The sequence below is a fragment of the Anabas testudineus genome, chromosome 15 (assembly GCF_900324465.2).
Source record: "Anabas testudineus chromosome 15, fAnaTes1.2, whole genome shotgun sequence".
Taxonomy (NCBI): domain Eukaryota; kingdom Metazoa; phylum Chordata; class Actinopteri; order Anabantiformes; family Anabantidae; genus Anabas; species Anabas testudineus.
The window spans coordinates 13,039,755-13,057,440 of record NC_046624.1 but is presented as its reverse complement, the minus strand read 5'-3'; the positions used below and the strand labels follow the sequence as shown (position 1 = coordinate 13,057,440).

Sequence of the window (17,686 nt, the reverse complement as noted above, 5' to 3'; positions counted from 1 at the left end):
TTTGCAGCAGCCCCTGCATGATTTCTGTTTGACTCCAGGGGAGGATTTAATGATATCCTGATATGAAGGGCTATAATTCATGATAAACTGCGTTCAATATTGGTGTGACACCCATACCTCCTAGGCATAATTTTCTTTTCATGTAATTGTCTTGTGCTTGTTAGGAAGAAGGAGATAGTTGGTGGTATGGGGATAACATTTTTATTGAGTCAAATTTTATTTCATGTCCTCCTGCTATTGTTTGTGCTCTTGTAAAAAGATTTTTAAAAAATCATTTAAATTAATATATTTATCCTGATCATTACAGAGAGAGGGGCCTGGTTTCTAAATAATGTACATATGTTTTGCCTTTGTTTTACATTACTTAGTTTTCAGTCATAAAGCATGACATGTGTCTACTGGCCAACACAATGTCAAAAACTGAACTCACAGGTTGTCACAGCTATCAAACAAACTGCACATGAGATACTTTTGCATGATTTCAATATTATAAAACATTTATTGACGTTTGAGTTCACATAATGTTAAAACACAAAAGTAAAACACACTACATTTCACATTTCCAAATATTCAAATAATATATTCTAGTATGTTTTAAAGGTAATATTTACATTGATGGAGCCTTTATGCAGAGGACTAAAAATGCAGTTATTAAAATTCATACATAGAAATCCTATTTATAAACCTCTTCTATCCCTTTTACAAAGTATCCTTTTAAAAGACCTCCTGAAGTCATTATTGAATATAGTGTATATAACAGGATTTAGTGAGCTATTGCAGTACCCAAACCAGAAAAACATCTTGAACAGTGTCTCTGGGACGCAGCAGGTGTCACACACAGCAGTGAGCGTGTATGTGAAGAAAAAAGGGAACCAGCAGAGAACAAATACTCCCATCACCACAGCCAGAACAAATGTGAAGCGCCTCTCTCTATACTGTCTTCCTTTCCACCTGCTCACTCGCACACAAGGCTGTGTCTCAGGCTTTGGAGAGGTTTCTTCTGGCTTCACCTGAGCCGTTGTGGATGTTCTCAGATCCTTCTTTTTCTTTAGGGAGCACAGGATAGTTTCATTCCCATCAGAGGAGGATGGTTCTTCCTCTGCAACTAGCCCATTGATCTCTCTACTGTCCCCCGCTTCCACCTCACTCCCTTCTCTGCCTTTTCTCTCCAGGGCATCCATACCACACTTTGGGTCTTCGGGGTTGCCACCTGCTCTTTGCCTCTCACCTGGGGGGCCTTTTGTTCTTTTCTTAGCAATCTGGTAGATTCTAATATACACCATAATCATGATGACACAGGGTGCAAAGAAGGAAGCAGTGCTGGAGAATATGATGTACCATTGTTCCTCATTAATTTTACATTCAGGACTGTTCTCTTTACCCTCATCCTTCTTCATTGTGATAAGCGGAGGGAATGATATAATGGCCGCCAGTACCCAAACGATGAAAACTGCACCTTTAATATTGCGAGGTGTCCTTCTCACGTTGTACTCAATCGCTTGAGTGACAGACCAGTATCTGTCCAGGCTGATGGCACACAGGTGAACGATGGATGAGGTGCAGAAAAGCACATCCAAAGCCAGGTAGATTTCACACCACACTTTACCAAAGTACCAGTAACCCATCAGTTCATTTGCTAAAGAGAATGGCATTACTAAGGTGGCAACTAGGATGTCTGCACATGCCAGAGAGACTAAAAACAAGTTCTGAGGTGCTCTCAGTGCTCGGCTTGTAGTCACGGCAATTACCACCATAACGTTGCCAAACACAGTTAGCAGGATGAGGATACCCACCAGGATCGTGAGAGGCACAGAGGTCTGCACAGTATAAGGGTGCCTGCCAAACATAGTCTCATTTCCGCCGGTGAAGTTAAGACAACCCATCAGGATGAGCTGTGGTATCAGTAATATTGTCTGAACAATGCTCTTTGAAACAGTACTTGCCAGCAGTCTATTAATTGCATGCATTCAAGAAAACAGCATCAGAGAATTGAGTCTTTTCACTGTGTTCACTGAAAGATATTGCTAAAAGAGATCTGTACTCTTTTCCTCTTTGTCAGTGAAAACATAGACACCACCAGAAGAAAAATGACAAGAAATATTTCTTTATATTAAAAAAAGCAAAAAGTGATGATAGGAATAAACAGAACTTTGATTTATTCCCAGTTTCCCACAAGTGATAATTTTAAAAGAATAGGTATGCTCTTTTAAAAATAGTTCTTCTTCCAACAATCTTTTAGAATAAAAAATTGTAGTTAAGTCCCCATGGAAGACATTTCATAAAACAGACTTACATTGCAGATAGTGCTGTCTCAGGCAGTTCTTTTCATCTGTTGTGGCTGAGATAAAGAGTGCGTCTTTTATATGGGCTTGATATGACACTGAGGATCTGTGATGCTGGCTCCACTTCAGTGAAAACGGGAATGGGCGGGACTCATCTACTGCTAGACATGTCATAGCAATTTGGTGTTGCTTCCAGACCCTGATGCCATTGGCTGATTGTGAGATGAACAATATTTTTGATTTATTTAAGTAATTCCTGTAGTCCCTTCATTTACAATAGCTATAAAAGTGCTACACCGAGTGCTACAGTCTACATAGTTTAGTAATTCTATTTCATGAGCAAAAAACTAACTTGAAAAAAATTTTAATCTAACATCGGAGCCAAGATCTTGTTATTCACTTACTAACTGAATGAGTCACTCAAAGTACAAGACAACAGCCTCAGTAAGAACAAACAGTTCAGCGTGAAATGTCCTTTTTTCATCTTGACAAAAAAGTAGAATAAATCAAAGTCAATTCAATGAGACATTTATTGAATTTGGTAAATAAATATAACCATTATTTTTTAAGCTTTTCTTTGAATAAACTATACGATCAACTGTGCAAACGTACTGCTGTTTGGAAGTAAGCATTTTATTATTTAACAGTAGATTAGAGGGTATATTGATGATAGTGATTTTGATTAAATTGATTGAAAACTCATGAGAAAGAAAAGTGTTCTTTAATAGTGTTTTTATTTTTTGAGCCCTGATCATTTCGTTACATCATTCACAAGCACACTATGTTGATTATCTTCTATCTACTTTTTAGTGAATTTTTAGTATGCAGATGTTTTTTCTATTCTTTAGATACTGAAGACCTTGTATCTACAAAGAGCTATGTCTTGGTGCTCTGAGAAATATCTATCCAGTCATATAGCATTCTCACCAAATTGCAAGTCTGGTATGTAGACATACCTACTACAGTGTATGCTTTATATAGCTAGGTGTGATCTATGGCAGATTCCTTTAGAACAGCTCTTTGAAATGTAAACACATTTAGCATCAATAAGCTTGGACATTTTGTCTTAAATGTTAAAACACATCTGTTTGTTCAGAGAATCATTGTTTGCTCAGATTAAAGGCCAATGCAGTGATGATATATGAACCAGTACTATGTAGCTTACATCTGTGATGTTAAAAAGAGAATATGGTACTAGGAAGTAAGTTGTATATGGATTATATAGAAAGCAAATATCTCTATGGACCCAGCTGACAGCTGGTATTTTATGACATGCTACTGAATGTGAAGGATTTGTCAGTTTAGCATCATGTGTTCAGTGTGCTGTCTGAACCGTAAAGAAAATTTGTTCCACTTTGTGCTCTGTCTTTTTCCTTCAATGCTGTGTTTAGTATGATTAAAAAAAAAGAAATACTGGATGACAAAGGAAGATGGACTTGAATTTTTTACAAATCAAAATTTTAACTGAGCCTTTTGTGTGGAGAAAGCCTGGGAAAAGAGAAACAAGACATTTGTGATCATAACCTATTTATGTGTAGCAGTTTCTTTGACTAGTGCATTTTGATTATTTCCCCATAAATATAATATTTAAACAATACATTATATATTAAATGCATGCTTTTTAAAATAGCGGTGTCTCATAATCCGTACGGGTGATCGGTCAAATGTTTAGCATGATCTAAAAAAATCGTAACACTGAACTAACATCAAGTGAATTATGGGGAAATGAGCAGCCAAGCGCCGACGAGGCCACTGTATGCGAGAAACGAGACTTGAAACGTTCGGCCGTGTTATCGCGAGAATTCCTAGTACTTGCTTCCGGTGGGCTAATTGTGTACGTGAGAAAGGTGAGTAAACTGCTGTTCTTTTAACTGTTGTTCTGCAGAATTCAACCGAGTCGGTATTTAAACGAATATAGTACTTGTCGACGAAGATTATTTATAGCGAGGCAAGATTACACATATTCCCATTGTTTTTGTGTTTGTCCCTCGGTCGCTGGTGGCTAGCATTAGCCGTCGTACGTTATGTCGACGAAACAGGCCGATGGAGCTTGCTAGTTTTAAGCTAGCGGGAATGTAGTAACATAATATAACGTTAAAGGCTAAAATGTTTCGCCTTTATGATGAGTATGCAATTAATAGAGACTACACTAAACGTCTCTGTGGTTAGATTAATGCTAACTTAACATAGTTTTCAATTTCAACTAGTTTAACGTTACCTTTAGCCTTTGTAACATGTGCTATTTCAGTTAGCTATTGTTTGTAGAAAACGCTTGACTTGTTTGTTGTTACACAGATGTCGGAAGACTTGGTGAAACAGTTAAGCAGCTACAAAGCCCAGCTGCAGCAAGTAGAAGTTGCCTTATCAACCGACCCAGATAATGAAGACCTCTTAAAACTACAGAAAGACCTACAGGTTTGTGTGTTTACATGGATGACATACAGCAAAGTGATATTCACTTATTAAGTAAGAATAACGCAAGAATGATTAGTCTACCAACAGGGAATTGATCACAAGCTATATAACAGTATAATATTTTTTTATTTTAAGAGGTTTCTTTTTAAGATGATGGTTTGATCTGTCAGAAAGAGATAAAATACATTTTAAGATGGTGGTCTTGGTCTTTGAAATTATAATGGAGGTATATTTTGTAATGTCAGATATTTTATAGATTAAAACGAGAAGATAAACTAATCAGATGGGTTAATAAAAATAATTGTAGCAGCATCTAATTTTTATCTGATTTATGTGGAAGCAAGGAAAGGCTGCTGTCATTTTTACAAGTGACTGATACCTAATTATTGGATTTGTCCACTACTGAATAATTTTAAACATTTTTGGAAAGGTCTAACCATGCAACACATGACACTAATTTGAATTAATTCCACAATGTAACGTGTATTAAATATATACATTTTTGTAATAATTTACAGTTAGATATTAGCTGCTTACAGGAATAAAATACTTACAATATTTCTTTGTGATTAATTAGTTTTTAAATTGTATTCAGAAATGAACATTTTAAGTATAATTTAAAATCTTTTTTTATTGTGTTGTAGAGTCAAAGTGTTATTGCTATGGTCTGCTATAATTATTTTTAAACGTCTTTTTAAGGTATGTTGCTAGGGCTCCCCATAGTGTATTAGGACCATCATGGTTGGCCAGGGACTAACCTCTTCACCTCTTGTTCCATCATAATATTTTGTAACTACTTTTTGTTTGGAGAAGAATTGCTTATGCTCTGCATGAACATCTCACTATCTTTTGATTTGGTTTTTTTTACAGGAAGTCATCGATTTGACAAAAGACCTCCTAACCTCACAGCCTGCTGATGGTGCTTCCAGTACTAATGGCTCAGAAACAGTCCCTGTAAAGCATGGCTGGAAAGTGGGTGACAGTTGTATGGCTGTGTGGAGTCAGGATGGACAGTGAGTGTCACCAGCCTCTTCTCATGAAAACATCATATGCAGTTGCATGCCACATAGTACAACAATTTGAGCACTTTATCTGACTCAGCATTGGCTTTTCTTACGATTGTATATACAAATCTATTATAGTCATTTTGTTTTGGCATTATTTCACCATAGTGAATAATTCAAAAATAGTCGTCAGTGTTTCTAAAAATTGCTCAGACTATACTGTGGGTTCTGTTCGTATTCTGCACTAGCCTACGGACAATCTTACTTGGTTGTAGATTATTATATTAAATACCACCTGAAGACTAAAGCATTTAACAATCAGTATGTTCGTTACTACCGATTCATGTGTCACTCAGTAATATGTATAAAGTTTTGTTAGTAAGTAGAGCTTGAGTCTTTGGCTCATACTCACCTGCTTACAGATGTGATTCTTTGGCAGGGTGTATGAGGCTGAGATTGAGGAGATAGACCGCGACAACGGCACTGCAGCCGTTACCTTCATTGGATACGGGAATGCTGAAGTGATCCCTCTCCAGAACCTCAAAGAAGTAGAGGAGGGGAAACGTTTTGAGAAGGATGGAAGTTTAAAGCCCAAATCAAAGTATGAACAAAATATTCTATCACTCACTGTGCATACACATGAAGCTCACTAACATTTCTTTCTTTAATTGTATTTAGCCTATTTGAGCCATAAGTGGTAGTAATGGGCAACTGGGCTGGTTTCCCACTCATTGCCAAGAAAGTATGTTAATTAATGTTGTTTTCTGTCATTGGTTTTTAATTAGTTCTTTGCTCTATATATTTGTAATCAGCTTTTATATGTTCCAAAATTCTATGAAATGGCAATAGAGAGGGAATTAGTATTCAGTAAATACTCCCTTGTGCCATCCTTATTTTACTTTTAAATAGCATGGGTGAATTTGATGGAATTGGCTGCCATTTCAAAGTGGGTACGCAGAGGATGGCAGGAAATTATAGACATCAAAATGAACTTCGTCAAATACAGTTACAAGAAAACATAATAGGACTGTTCACAATTTCCTGTTTTTGTTTTTTTTTTTTTGTAAAAAGTCTGTTGGCGATTTCATTGATTTTCTATATAACTTGGTCATGAAATGTGATCTGATCTTTACCAAAGTCACATATAAACATAAGGCTGCTGTAAAGCAATAGTCCAGATCTTTTGGTCTTTATTGAACACAGCAAATAAACAAGATGGTGGAAAAAGTAATGGCTTTTCTAGACATACTGTCTGTTTACTTAAAGACATACCGTCTAGTAATAGATACATTTTGGTACTGTGGCTTCTCCAGAAGTGGGTGCCCAGATAAGATCACTTAGAGTATAGTAAGTAGATAGAGTAACAGCAAAAGACCGCAAGGATTCATTGGAGCTCTTTTACATCTGTGTTCATCGGTCAACCATATGCAAACATTAAATGCATGTTATCCATGGCAAGACACCATGGGAGAACTACTAGGACAATGTCTTCAGGACATATGAAGCAAACATAGAATTGTTTTGGAAAAACACACAGTACCTATGGTGTAAAAGATATACGTGCAGGTCTAATCCACAGCTACAGGAAGCACTTGTTTGAGATTATTGCTACCAAAGGTGGTTCAACCAGTAATTAAAAGACTGCCGCCATTACTTTAAGTAACTTTAAGTTTAAGTATGTTCAATAAAGACACGAAAGATCATGACAGTGTCTTTGCAGCTTAAAACTATTGTATTTGTTGCTGTTCAGTGAAAGTCAGATAAAATTTTAATCGTGACAGATTGATGCAAAGAACCAGGATAATGCAAACTGTGGTATTACTTTCTTCTTGCGACTGTAAACAACTTTGTGATTTTGAGTTGTTGTCTGAAATTAATAGTTTAACAGGGAAACATTATTGGGATTCTGGTGCCATCAAATTCCTCCTAAAACTAGAAAACAAAATCTATTTGTGTTTTCATATTTTGAGTTGACAGTTTAGCAGTGCAAACATCTCTGCCCCCTTTGAATATGTAAAACTACCTCTGGTTTAAAAATTAGGATTCTGTGCTATCTCCCAACAGCAACAACATCAACTTTAAACGATGTGGCGAACCAAAACATATTTTGTATTTATGGCCACATGGTACATATTTCTTATAACATGTTTGTGGTTCCTTTCTCCTTCTCGTCTGTTTTTCTAGGAAAGAGCAGATAGCAGAGCAGAGGGAGTATAAAAAGAAGAAAGCCCAGAAGAAGGTACAGAGGATGAAAGAGTTGGAGCAAGAGAGGGAGGAGCAAAAGTCGAAGTGGCAACAATTCAACAACAAAGCCTACTCAAAGAACAAGAAAGGACAGGTATGTTGATATTTGAGGAAATACAATGGACTAGATGTCTTCTGTTTTGCTTGATCTCATTTCCACAGCAGTGGTTCACCGGTGATGGTTGCCCACAGTGGGATTACACTGTGGGTTTAAGCTAGCCACGCAATCAAGTTCCAATGTGTCTCCTACCAAAGTTAAGGACGTTATTTAAAAAATCAACTGCTTAACTTCAAAATACAATGTAAAGTGAAATAGCAGTTCTATTATTGCTTAAGGGACTTTAATTTTGAAGATAAGGGGTGAGCTGGAGAAATGCAACGATCTATACATTTTAAATTATTTCAATGTGCTTATGGTATCTAAAAGGCTCTCCCACTCCTTGTCTGTCACACTACATGGTACATCTGAGTCCCTTTGTGAGTTTTTGGAACTGGATTACAGAGACAAACAGTCCTCTCTTACCCCTCTTTGACCAATTAGACCATGGTGCTAGTTCTGGGCTAATATTAGTTCTGGTGGTTGGTTCAACTTGGGGACCCTACAGACATTGCAATTAAACAAATCCAATAAGTAATAAACTGATTTTTTTTTTAGCTTTAGTTTTGTTTAGATTTTGTAGGTTACAATAGTCCAGCTCCTGACGCATTTGGCTCTTAATCCTGACCAGCAAGGATTTGGTGTCAGGCTGGAACTAGTTATACTGGCTGAGAGCCAGTTCTGTGACTGTCAAAAGGCACATTAAGCACTGGCTACATACATGGGTGTTGTATTGTAGCCCATCTCCCCTCCAACTTACGATAAGCACACGCTGTCAATAGCAAGTTGATAGTGTGTGTGTGTTTATGTGCATCCTGCATAAGAAAAGTCTGTGTGGGAAACATAGACTTTGTGGTTGTGGTTGTATAACTATGATCACTAATGGCTTCTGTCTCTTTTTTTGTAGGTAAAGAGGAGCATATTTGCATCCCCAGAAAGTGTAAACGGAAAGGTGGGAGTGGGAACATGTGGTATTGCAGACAAGCCCATGACCCAGTACAATGACACGTCAAAATACAATGTCAGACATCTAATGCCGCAATGACCTAATATATTCTGTACATAAGAATACACTGTATACTAGCTATATCAGTGCTTTCCATTATGTTTATAAATGATTTATGTTTCTCAAGTAAAGAAAGCTTTGAAAGGATTTGCTTGCACAGTATTGTTTGAAATATTGATGTAGTTTTCTTATATATATTGTAGGTATAACAAATAATCCAAGTAGATGGGATTTTTCCCGTATTGCAACAAGGTCACCTGTTATGTCAGAACAGAAAGTGAGTTTGCTGTTTGTGTCCACTGAGGCCAAATACCTGCTAAGATGTGTATAAACATCGACCTGTAAATTTGAGGCTAGATTTTAAACACTGGCCAGTTCTTGGTATGTCTTCACATTAATAATGTTGTTGATTTATTATGGCTGAATTAACATTTTAATTTCTGTACATATAACAGTGAAATAAACATCGTGTTTTCCATTTTTAAAGAGTTGTTTCCACATCATTTTAAGTCTTTATACAGTTGATTTTCATTGTGGTTCTGTCAGGCCCTGTAGGTGGCAGTAAAGATTTATACCATTGTTAATAAATCCATTAACACCATGCTTCAACAGTTGATACAAAACATTATATATCTAACTGATATCTAATGCAAACGTTGTAGTGTGTGGGACTAATACAAGTCTAAACAAACACAACAGTGGTTTATGTCTGGGTGGTAGAGGTTTATTAAGATTCCAGGGTCAATTATCAGGAACTGTAACAAAGTATTTGCAGGGGACCAGCAGCACATGTTTTGCAAAAACGTCACCTTGGATGGCTGATTAAGCACAAGAGAAAACATTCTGGGGTGTGCTTCAATATACTTCCTTAACAAAAGTCTTTTTCATAGTGCATTTTAGTTTCCCAAACCGGTTGGGGGGGGAAAAAGACCTGTAACAAGGAACTTTGTGCAAGAGTCATAAACCTATGTTAAGACACAATTTGGTGGTCATCTACTTAGGACTTGGAGCGGAAAATGCAGATACATGTTCATATTGAAATGTCTTATTTGGTTTCATGGATTCAAACAGGTTAGCAGTGCAATTCTACGTGTCAAATATACATTGAATTATCAACGAACTCTCCAAATTTCAAGGATAGCTACAATACAAACAGGATACAGTATTAAACTTGAAATAAAAACCAAAATTAGTGTTCTGTACTGTTTCTTGTCCATGCTACAGACATTTTTCTAAGACATGTCAATCCAAAGCACATGACAGCATGATTAGAAAGGCTACATTCAATACACATGCACTGTATCTTTTTTTTTTCTTTTTCTAAATCAATTACAATCATTTTACTGCTGAATATTAACTCAGACCAGTACTGGAACAAGTGGAAACTGGAATTTGGTGATGGACGGACAGAATAGTGTGCTAAACGCAGCCAGTGTTAAAAATATAACACCTGGCAAATTATTGCTTGAGCCTTGTGCTTGGACAAGTGTGGGATACATCATTACTGTGTAAATAAAACAAAATTGAAATTCTGCACAGTGCGAAAGAGATGTGTCATTCTTTGGACAAAACACAGTAATGTGTTAAATCTGATGCGCTGGATATGCTTCAGTGGGAATTAATTGTATGTCAAGAAAATTGGAAAAACTATTTTTAAAAAATTAACTTAAAACTGATCTTTTTTTTCCATTGATGGATGAGACCTAGCTACAGTAATATAACAATAACAAAAAATAAATACTATAATCATATGCAAAATAAATAAGAAAAACAAGGGTGTACTACCCTTGTTTGGATAGAACTGTTTCACTCAATAGGAAGGACACCACATGGATCAGTGAAAGTTGTGGTTCCTCAAGCAGTAGTTATGGAAGAGTGAAAAACCTTTTGGAATGCAGACATTTTAGCCCTTGTCACTGACTTGTACACTGACAAGAAGTGCCATCTGGATATATTATCTAAGGAAAAAGGGCAATGTTTTTACAAGGCAAATGGAGCAAACGTTCTGAATGGTGAGCTTTTAGCTGGTATTAGATTGTTTGTGTTTTTGCTGGTTTCAGAGGATCAACTTGACTAAAGGTAGAATTTCCCCTTCAGTGTTAGACACTGGTGCGATAATGGGTCCTCTACAGAATCAGTATTGATTGCAGGTTTGGTTGCTTCAAGCTGGTAATGGGTAAAGGGACATTCAGGTGATTGGTTAAATCAAGTTCAAAAAAGAGGAAATGGTATATTGCCAGAGAAGTTAAACTTGAGGCTGTTGTAAAATGCAGAGGATCCCCTTTTGGGAAGAAGACCATTTTAAACTTAAGGCTGGTTCTCGGGTGGAGTAGACGTTTCATTTGTCACGGTAAAGGTGGGATTGAGGCTGGTTCTTCTTCTGAAGACAGTTAACATAGGCTGCAAGGGAGAAAGGAGCTGTAGACTGGTACTTGGAAAGGTGAAAGCCATAAAGACTGCAGCTTAAGTGAATGTATAGGCTGGTGCTTTAAGCAGAGAAGGCCAGTTTTAGACTGCATGTGGAGTAGCCCTCATCACTGGCTGAGCTCTGCCGGCTGCTGTGGTCATCCACATCACTTGCACCACTGGTGCTTACACTGTCCATTTCTCCATGGGAGAACTCAGTGCTTTCCACATCAACTTCAATTTCTTCTGCTCAAAAACAAAATAAGAATAATTACAAATTACTTTTTTAAACATTGAAATCTAAATATGTGAAAGTACTTTGCTATGGTAGCAGATTATATTGAAAGCACACACACACCTCTGTCAGACTCTGAGCGGTCAGAGTCCATCCGGGAGCCCAGGCTGTCCATACGGACCCTCTCTCTTTCTCCATGAGTCTGCAGCAGGGCTAGCTGCCTCTGCAGGTGCCTTTGCTCCCTCTCCAAGGTCTCCAGCTGGTGCTGACTCCTCCGGTCTACCTCTTCAAGTTTCTGAAAAGAGGGAATTGTTTAGAGTTATATAGAGCTATATTGAGAGGTATAGAGTTAGAAACCTTAAGAGAATCATGTCATTCACACTTTGTGGACCCAGTGTGACACGGTTAGTGCTTCCATGAATAATTTTGTATTAAATTATACTGTTATGGCTAAACCTCTCTACTATAATACTCATGATTAACTGCAAAGTATATCCAGAGAGGATGAGAGGATAGAGAATTTGTCTAATATGCTGTGATGTGATGTTAATATGTAGCTGCTGCCACCACATACTGTGACATCCCCTGTGCCTTTTAATTAATTATTCAACACATAAGGATAGCAGGTTGCTGGTTGGCTTCTAAAGAAAGAGGTAATATCTCTGTGTAAGGTGGATATAAATGAAAGATGACTGGGCGGAAGAGGCAGAGGAATTGATTTATGTATATTGGTATACAAAAGAATATGAAGGTCATCTTCTTCTGCTTTAGACAGCAGTTTGTTTTTGCCTTTTTAGGTGTGATTAATTTCTTTAAACCTCTCACCTCGGCTGTTCATTTAGATTAAGTTGTGGTTTTCCATAGAATTTACACTTACAAAGAAACAACTTACACAAACAGCTCGCTAAAAGTATGTATATCTAACAATTAACCAAAGGCCTGGAGATGCACTATGGATGTCTGAAATCGGTCTAATCACTTCACACCAATCATAACATTATTATGATATAATAAATCATTACATAGATATCATATACCATCATAATATTGATGATATATGAACACTGATTTTGAATGTTGCTTAGAAAAATCAGTTTAAAAGAAAACTGAATAGTGACATATGCTGTATCAGGCGTTATGCACTTTGTTTCGTTCCATAATTTCTTCCAAATAGAAGCCACCCCTTAACTTAATATGGCATACCTATTATATAAATATGAAATACCTTTTGCTTACAATAGCAGTTTACTAATTATTTACAGTGTTAACCTTTCATGTCAAAATACACTATACTAGTTTCTGAACACAAATACATTCTCTGGAACTGAGTATTGTTAGTCATGAGTAATATTTAAAGATGGCTGCACGTGTTATTATATGTGCTTTTTCTGTAGCATAAACTTCTGCAGCTTTGAGTGTCATGCTGGCTCCAACAAGTCAACATTTGACATCATAGCTACTTTGTTCATTACCCCCTACTGTGGTAAACTCCCACAGACTAGTGCCAAGACTACTTTCCTATTACAGCATCCATCAGAAAAAAAAAAAAAATTTAGTCTGCAGCCATCAGGGGAGCCATTCAAATTGCTGAGTATTAGATGTTTGATGCTGCAGAATCATTTGGGCTTATTATCAGAGTCATATAGTTTATATACAGTGGTCCATTGAAGCAGACAGTTCCAACTGTCAATGTACTATTTACACATTATCCCCTAGTATAAAAACAAAGGGACAAAGGATCAAAATCCTGAAGAGGACAGTCCTGGTAACTGCCGCTGGGGATTTGTTCAAAGGGAAAGAAAAACTGAAGTCACCAAGCAGCAACCATAATGTGTAAACAAAGAGGACAAAGTGCCTTAAGGTGCAGTTGATTTAATGGTTCTAAGAAAACTGAGTGTACAGACATGCCTGAAAAAACTCTAACTGCTTTGTTGATGTTCATAGTCAATATCTCATTTAGCCCATTTTAATGGGGTGTCTGACAGTACAGCAACTGGTGTCAGTTCCATGTTTGTCCTAAACACATAAAAAGGTAGAGGTAGGATATTCAGACCTTTCTCCTCGTGTATCACCAAGAGAGAACTAGGAGACTAAACACAATGTTGTTCTAAAAGTAAAAACAGGATTCATTTATTGACTGGTGAGGCTTACTGTTTGCCATTACTATGGATTCACGCTGGGTCTCACAAGAAATCAAATGGATACTAGGACCCTCCCTTGTACATCAAAGTCATTCTCTGTAGTGCAGCAGATCTAGATGCGCTGTCAATATAACATCTATTGTTTTCACTCAAGGGAGCAGTCAGAAATCTCTTAATTCTTGATATGTGAGTGAAAGGCACACATTTTCTTTTGACTTGAGCATTTTCATGATGACAGGGGAGTGCTACCAGACCTTGATATGTGCTTTGGCCTTGTTGAGCAGTCCCAGCGTGGTGTGCCGACTGCAGTCTGGTCCCAGAGGAATGAGGGACTTCAACCTCTCCAAACACAGGCGGAGATGTGCTCGTCTGTGGAAGGAGGCACAATAAGGAAGGGTAATTTCTCTTTGGAGATGGGATACATAGGGTAGCATGCAGTCTACATTATAATTACACATGGCAGAAGACTGAAAGATGACTCCCCAAGTCCAGTTTGATTATACAACATACTCATTTAAGGTAAAAACGATGTTATTTGTTGTGTTCAGTAATGATTCTGATGCCTTTAATTCTTCTGTGATGAGTAAAACAGTCTAGGTATTTAGACACTTGATCTTTCTTCATTCATTTTGCTTGTTAGCCACACCATCTGACTCCTTTCCAATTACATATGGATCTGTCTCGTCCCAGATTCAAAAGCTGCTGAGGTCAGCCAAATGCTCAAATGTCTCTGATCCACCGCGGCCTATGGGCGAGTGGTCTGAATGAATGCAGAAACTGGCAAAGGACATTTACTCTCCTTTCAAATAATAGAGTAAAATGTAGGTCAAGTTGTGATGTCATCTTATCTCCCTGCATTGGCTTCCATTTTGTAATAAAAAAGAGCACAATATGAAATGAGCCTGCCTCTTGTAGATTCTCATGATTAATCTCTTGAACTGTGAGTCCCCCACACATGGCTACACAATTAATTTTAGGATAGCTGCATCCTGACATTTGTTTTCTGCTCAAACTAGATGATGCCTCATCCTGGGGCAACATAAGCGAGCTGCTGTTAGATTTAGCTGGGAATGTCTCAGGAAGGAGTCCCGTTGTCTGGAAACAAACGGTTCCCGTTTGCTGACTGGGGAAATGACTGTGTGTCCTCCTGGAATGGTGCTGCTACTGAGATGACATTACACTTCCCTTTTATTTGCCATGCAAAATGCACAGTGCTATCATAAAGTATAGGTAAATCTCCAGGTTCTTGATAAAAATGCCTTTTTTGAAGTCCTGTGATAGTAACAAGCTAATTTATAGGCCTCGTTCTATAATGTATGGTCAACATATATTTAGCATAGAGCCAAGATATGCAAACATTGCAGAACAGAGAAAGCTTTTGGTGTGTCAGCTTTCAGCTTCATTTGAACTCTTAAGATAAACTCCCTTCGTAGCTCATTCTCATTACATCAGTTTAAAGACTGTGAAGATCCTTTCTGTTTGACTTTTATCCACCCTGTGAATTGCAGCTGCATTATGTATATATACCAAACACACATATGATTAAAGTAAGATGAAGGTAGACATCTTAGATAACTGATCCTTATGTTCTTAGTTTCCCTAAGAGTTATCGGTTAGTACTTAGAGTTTTCTGTCATAAACATCCATGCAGTACGAATAACCTCTCCAGTTTTGTTTGACTCACCTATTTTTTTCCAGTTCATTGTGTGCTGACCTGTGGAAATTATAAATATGTAAGCAAAACTGTTATGACAATACACATTGTATAAAAATACCTACATGCATATACAATCTATGCATACAAACCAAATCCACTTTATTGTTTTCGTGTTATCGTCTACCTTATTGTTATGTTAGTATTAATGATATATGTGAGATGATTTAATATATCACTAGAAACACATACATAAAGACAAACATTACATTTGCACATATTTTATTTATATATTCAAAAATGTTGTCTGTACATTAGCATACCTATTGTGAATGCTGTCCAGTTTTCTGTTCTTAAATTTTCGCTGTTTCTGTTGATGTGCAGTCTGAGTAGAAGGGTATGTTGAAGCATATCCATGCTCACATTCTGGTGATGAAAACAGTAAGGAGGATTAAACATATTACAAACATAGAGCTTCACAAAACAGTAGTGACTTCATTTAGTTTGCATTTTAAATTATATCTTTTAGGATGTAATTATGTATCTGTGTAACTTGACCAGTCTGTTTTATGCACCAACATTCATCACAAAACTTGGCTCTTGAGTAAGTCTATTGTCAAAACATATTTCTTTTCCACTCTGACTTTTGAAGAAGAAAAAAAAACTACAGTTCCCATGAACCCTTCCTCCCAGTAACATACGACGTCAGACGTCAAACCTGCCTGTGATTGGCTACCTGCGGTGACTCTCGCGCTGGGAACATGTGTCGCAACCAATGAAAACTTTACAATTTGTTCCATGTGGAAACCATGTGAACAACACATACAAGGAAGCAGCAGCTGCCCCTGAAACCCGTAGCTGGGCTTTGAATCAGCTTATTAAAGAGGAAACAAAATGTAAATCGCAGCATGTATATGCCGGGGGGGACCGAGAATGCGATAGTTTTGAGTAGATGGGGTATTGCAAGTGAATAAACGCGAACGAAACTGCGATAAAACCGAGAGAAAAGATTAAAGGGAACACAAGAAACCTCAGACTATATTTGTGTAGCCCTCACATATTCATTTAAATGTGCACATATGCGATCTTTGTGAAAATAGATGGATACATCAAGTCGTGCTTATTTGGTTACCCATGGTCTGCAAAAGACCGGCTTTAATGGGAGCAGATAGCCCACTTTAGCTGCAGGCGATTAGTGCAATAAAAGATGTCTCTGTCGTTGTAATTGCTTCCTGGGTTCAAAATGAAAGCAATTTTTGCGACTACTTTTCACATGATCACATTTTCTAAGTGTTAGGTCGATGAGACGGCAGGTTTTCAGTAGCAGGTGAAATATCAGTGGCTGCAGTCGGGCCAACTCATCTGTCCGCTGCGCGTCTTTTGTCGCCTTCGCCTCTATTGTTGTCTGCTCGGCGCATTACGTGGTCATATCCCCTACAGCCTGTGTTTACTTACTTCCGTTGTTCTTCTCGATATTTTCTATGTAATTTGCTGCATCGAGCAGCACTTGCACGTTCTTCATAAAAGTGCCGATTTGGTCCATTGCGGAACATTTGGAGTATAAAACGTCGCTGAAAGAATAGTCGGACATCTCTCCGAAATCCTGCTGGTCCATGGACGCATCAGACTCCGACAGGACCTCCTCGGGTTTCAGATCGCTGTGCTGTCGCATATACTTTACCATTTTCACTTTAGCCTTTTTTGGGCTTTGACAAATAAGCAGCGCTTAAATGGCTTTCCTGGTCCAGTGTGTGCACTGAGCGGATGACTGAGATGAACTAGGCTGGATGGAATTGCAGTCCTTAGCCTCAGCCACTTGCCCTACTTGATGGATAATCCCTCCCACTAACGCATGCACATTGCATTCATTGTCAACTGTGCCATAATAAATCCTCATTATCAATACTGAAGGAGAGTAACAAATAACACACTTATGTCCAGTGACATTGTGAAATAATGGCAGCCTTTATTTGGAACAGTGTAGCTTTATTCTAGTTGACATTAACAGAATAATTATGAATAAATATGAGCTGCTTGTTAAAGTTATGTGTGTAAATGCATGTGAACAGGCTTTAAAAAGTGAAAAGCATTAAGACCACATGGTTACATATGATATCAGGTCTAATCAATAGTGCAACCTGGATGTCAGGGACAGCTGCCAGGGTTGGTCTCATTTATAAATATGTAATCACTGGAGCCTCT

General features: G+C 37.6%; 3 protein-coding genes across 3 annotated transcripts; 1 reads left to right on the top strand and 2 right to left on the bottom strand.

The window, feature by feature from the left end:
- Nucleotides 1-677: 677 nt before the first annotated feature.
- LOC113158554 (alpha-2A adrenergic receptor-like) lies at nt 678-2,035 on the bottom strand. Its single transcript, XM_026354533.1, has one exon. The coding sequence runs from the start codon at nt 1,965-1,967 to the stop codon at nt 678-680; it is 1,290 nt and encodes a 429-aa protein (XP_026210318.1). The 5' UTR covers nt 1,968-2,035.
- Nucleotides 2,036-4,054: 2,019 nt separating this feature from the next.
- On the top strand, nt 4,055-9,534 carry smndc1 (survival motor neuron domain containing 1). Its single transcript, XM_026354535.1, has 6 exons — nt 4,055-4,129; nt 4,578-4,697; nt 5,568-5,710; nt 6,141-6,302; nt 7,886-8,039; nt 8,950-9,534. The coding sequence occupies exons 2-6, from the start codon at nt 4,578-4,580 to the stop codon at nt 9,085-9,087; spliced, it is 717 nt and encodes a 238-aa protein (XP_026210320.1). The 5' UTR covers nt 4,055-4,129; the 3' UTR covers nt 9,088-9,534.
- A 1,112-nt stretch (nt 9,535-10,646) lies between these two features.
- LOC113158555 (max-interacting protein 1-like) lies at nt 10,647-17,293 on the bottom strand. The gene is made up of 6 exons (XM_026354534.1): nt 16,940-17,293; nt 15,808-15,910; nt 15,515-15,544; nt 14,085-14,199; nt 11,813-11,984; nt 10,647-11,700 (listed from the first exon to the last, which is right to left on the bottom strand). Exons 1-6 carry the CDS (start codon nt 17,166-17,168, stop codon nt 11,537-11,539), a joined length of 813 nt encoding a protein of 270 aa, XP_026210319.1. The 5' UTR covers nt 17,169-17,293; the 3' UTR covers nt 10,647-11,536.
- Nucleotides 17,294-17,686: the final 393 nt, after the last annotated feature.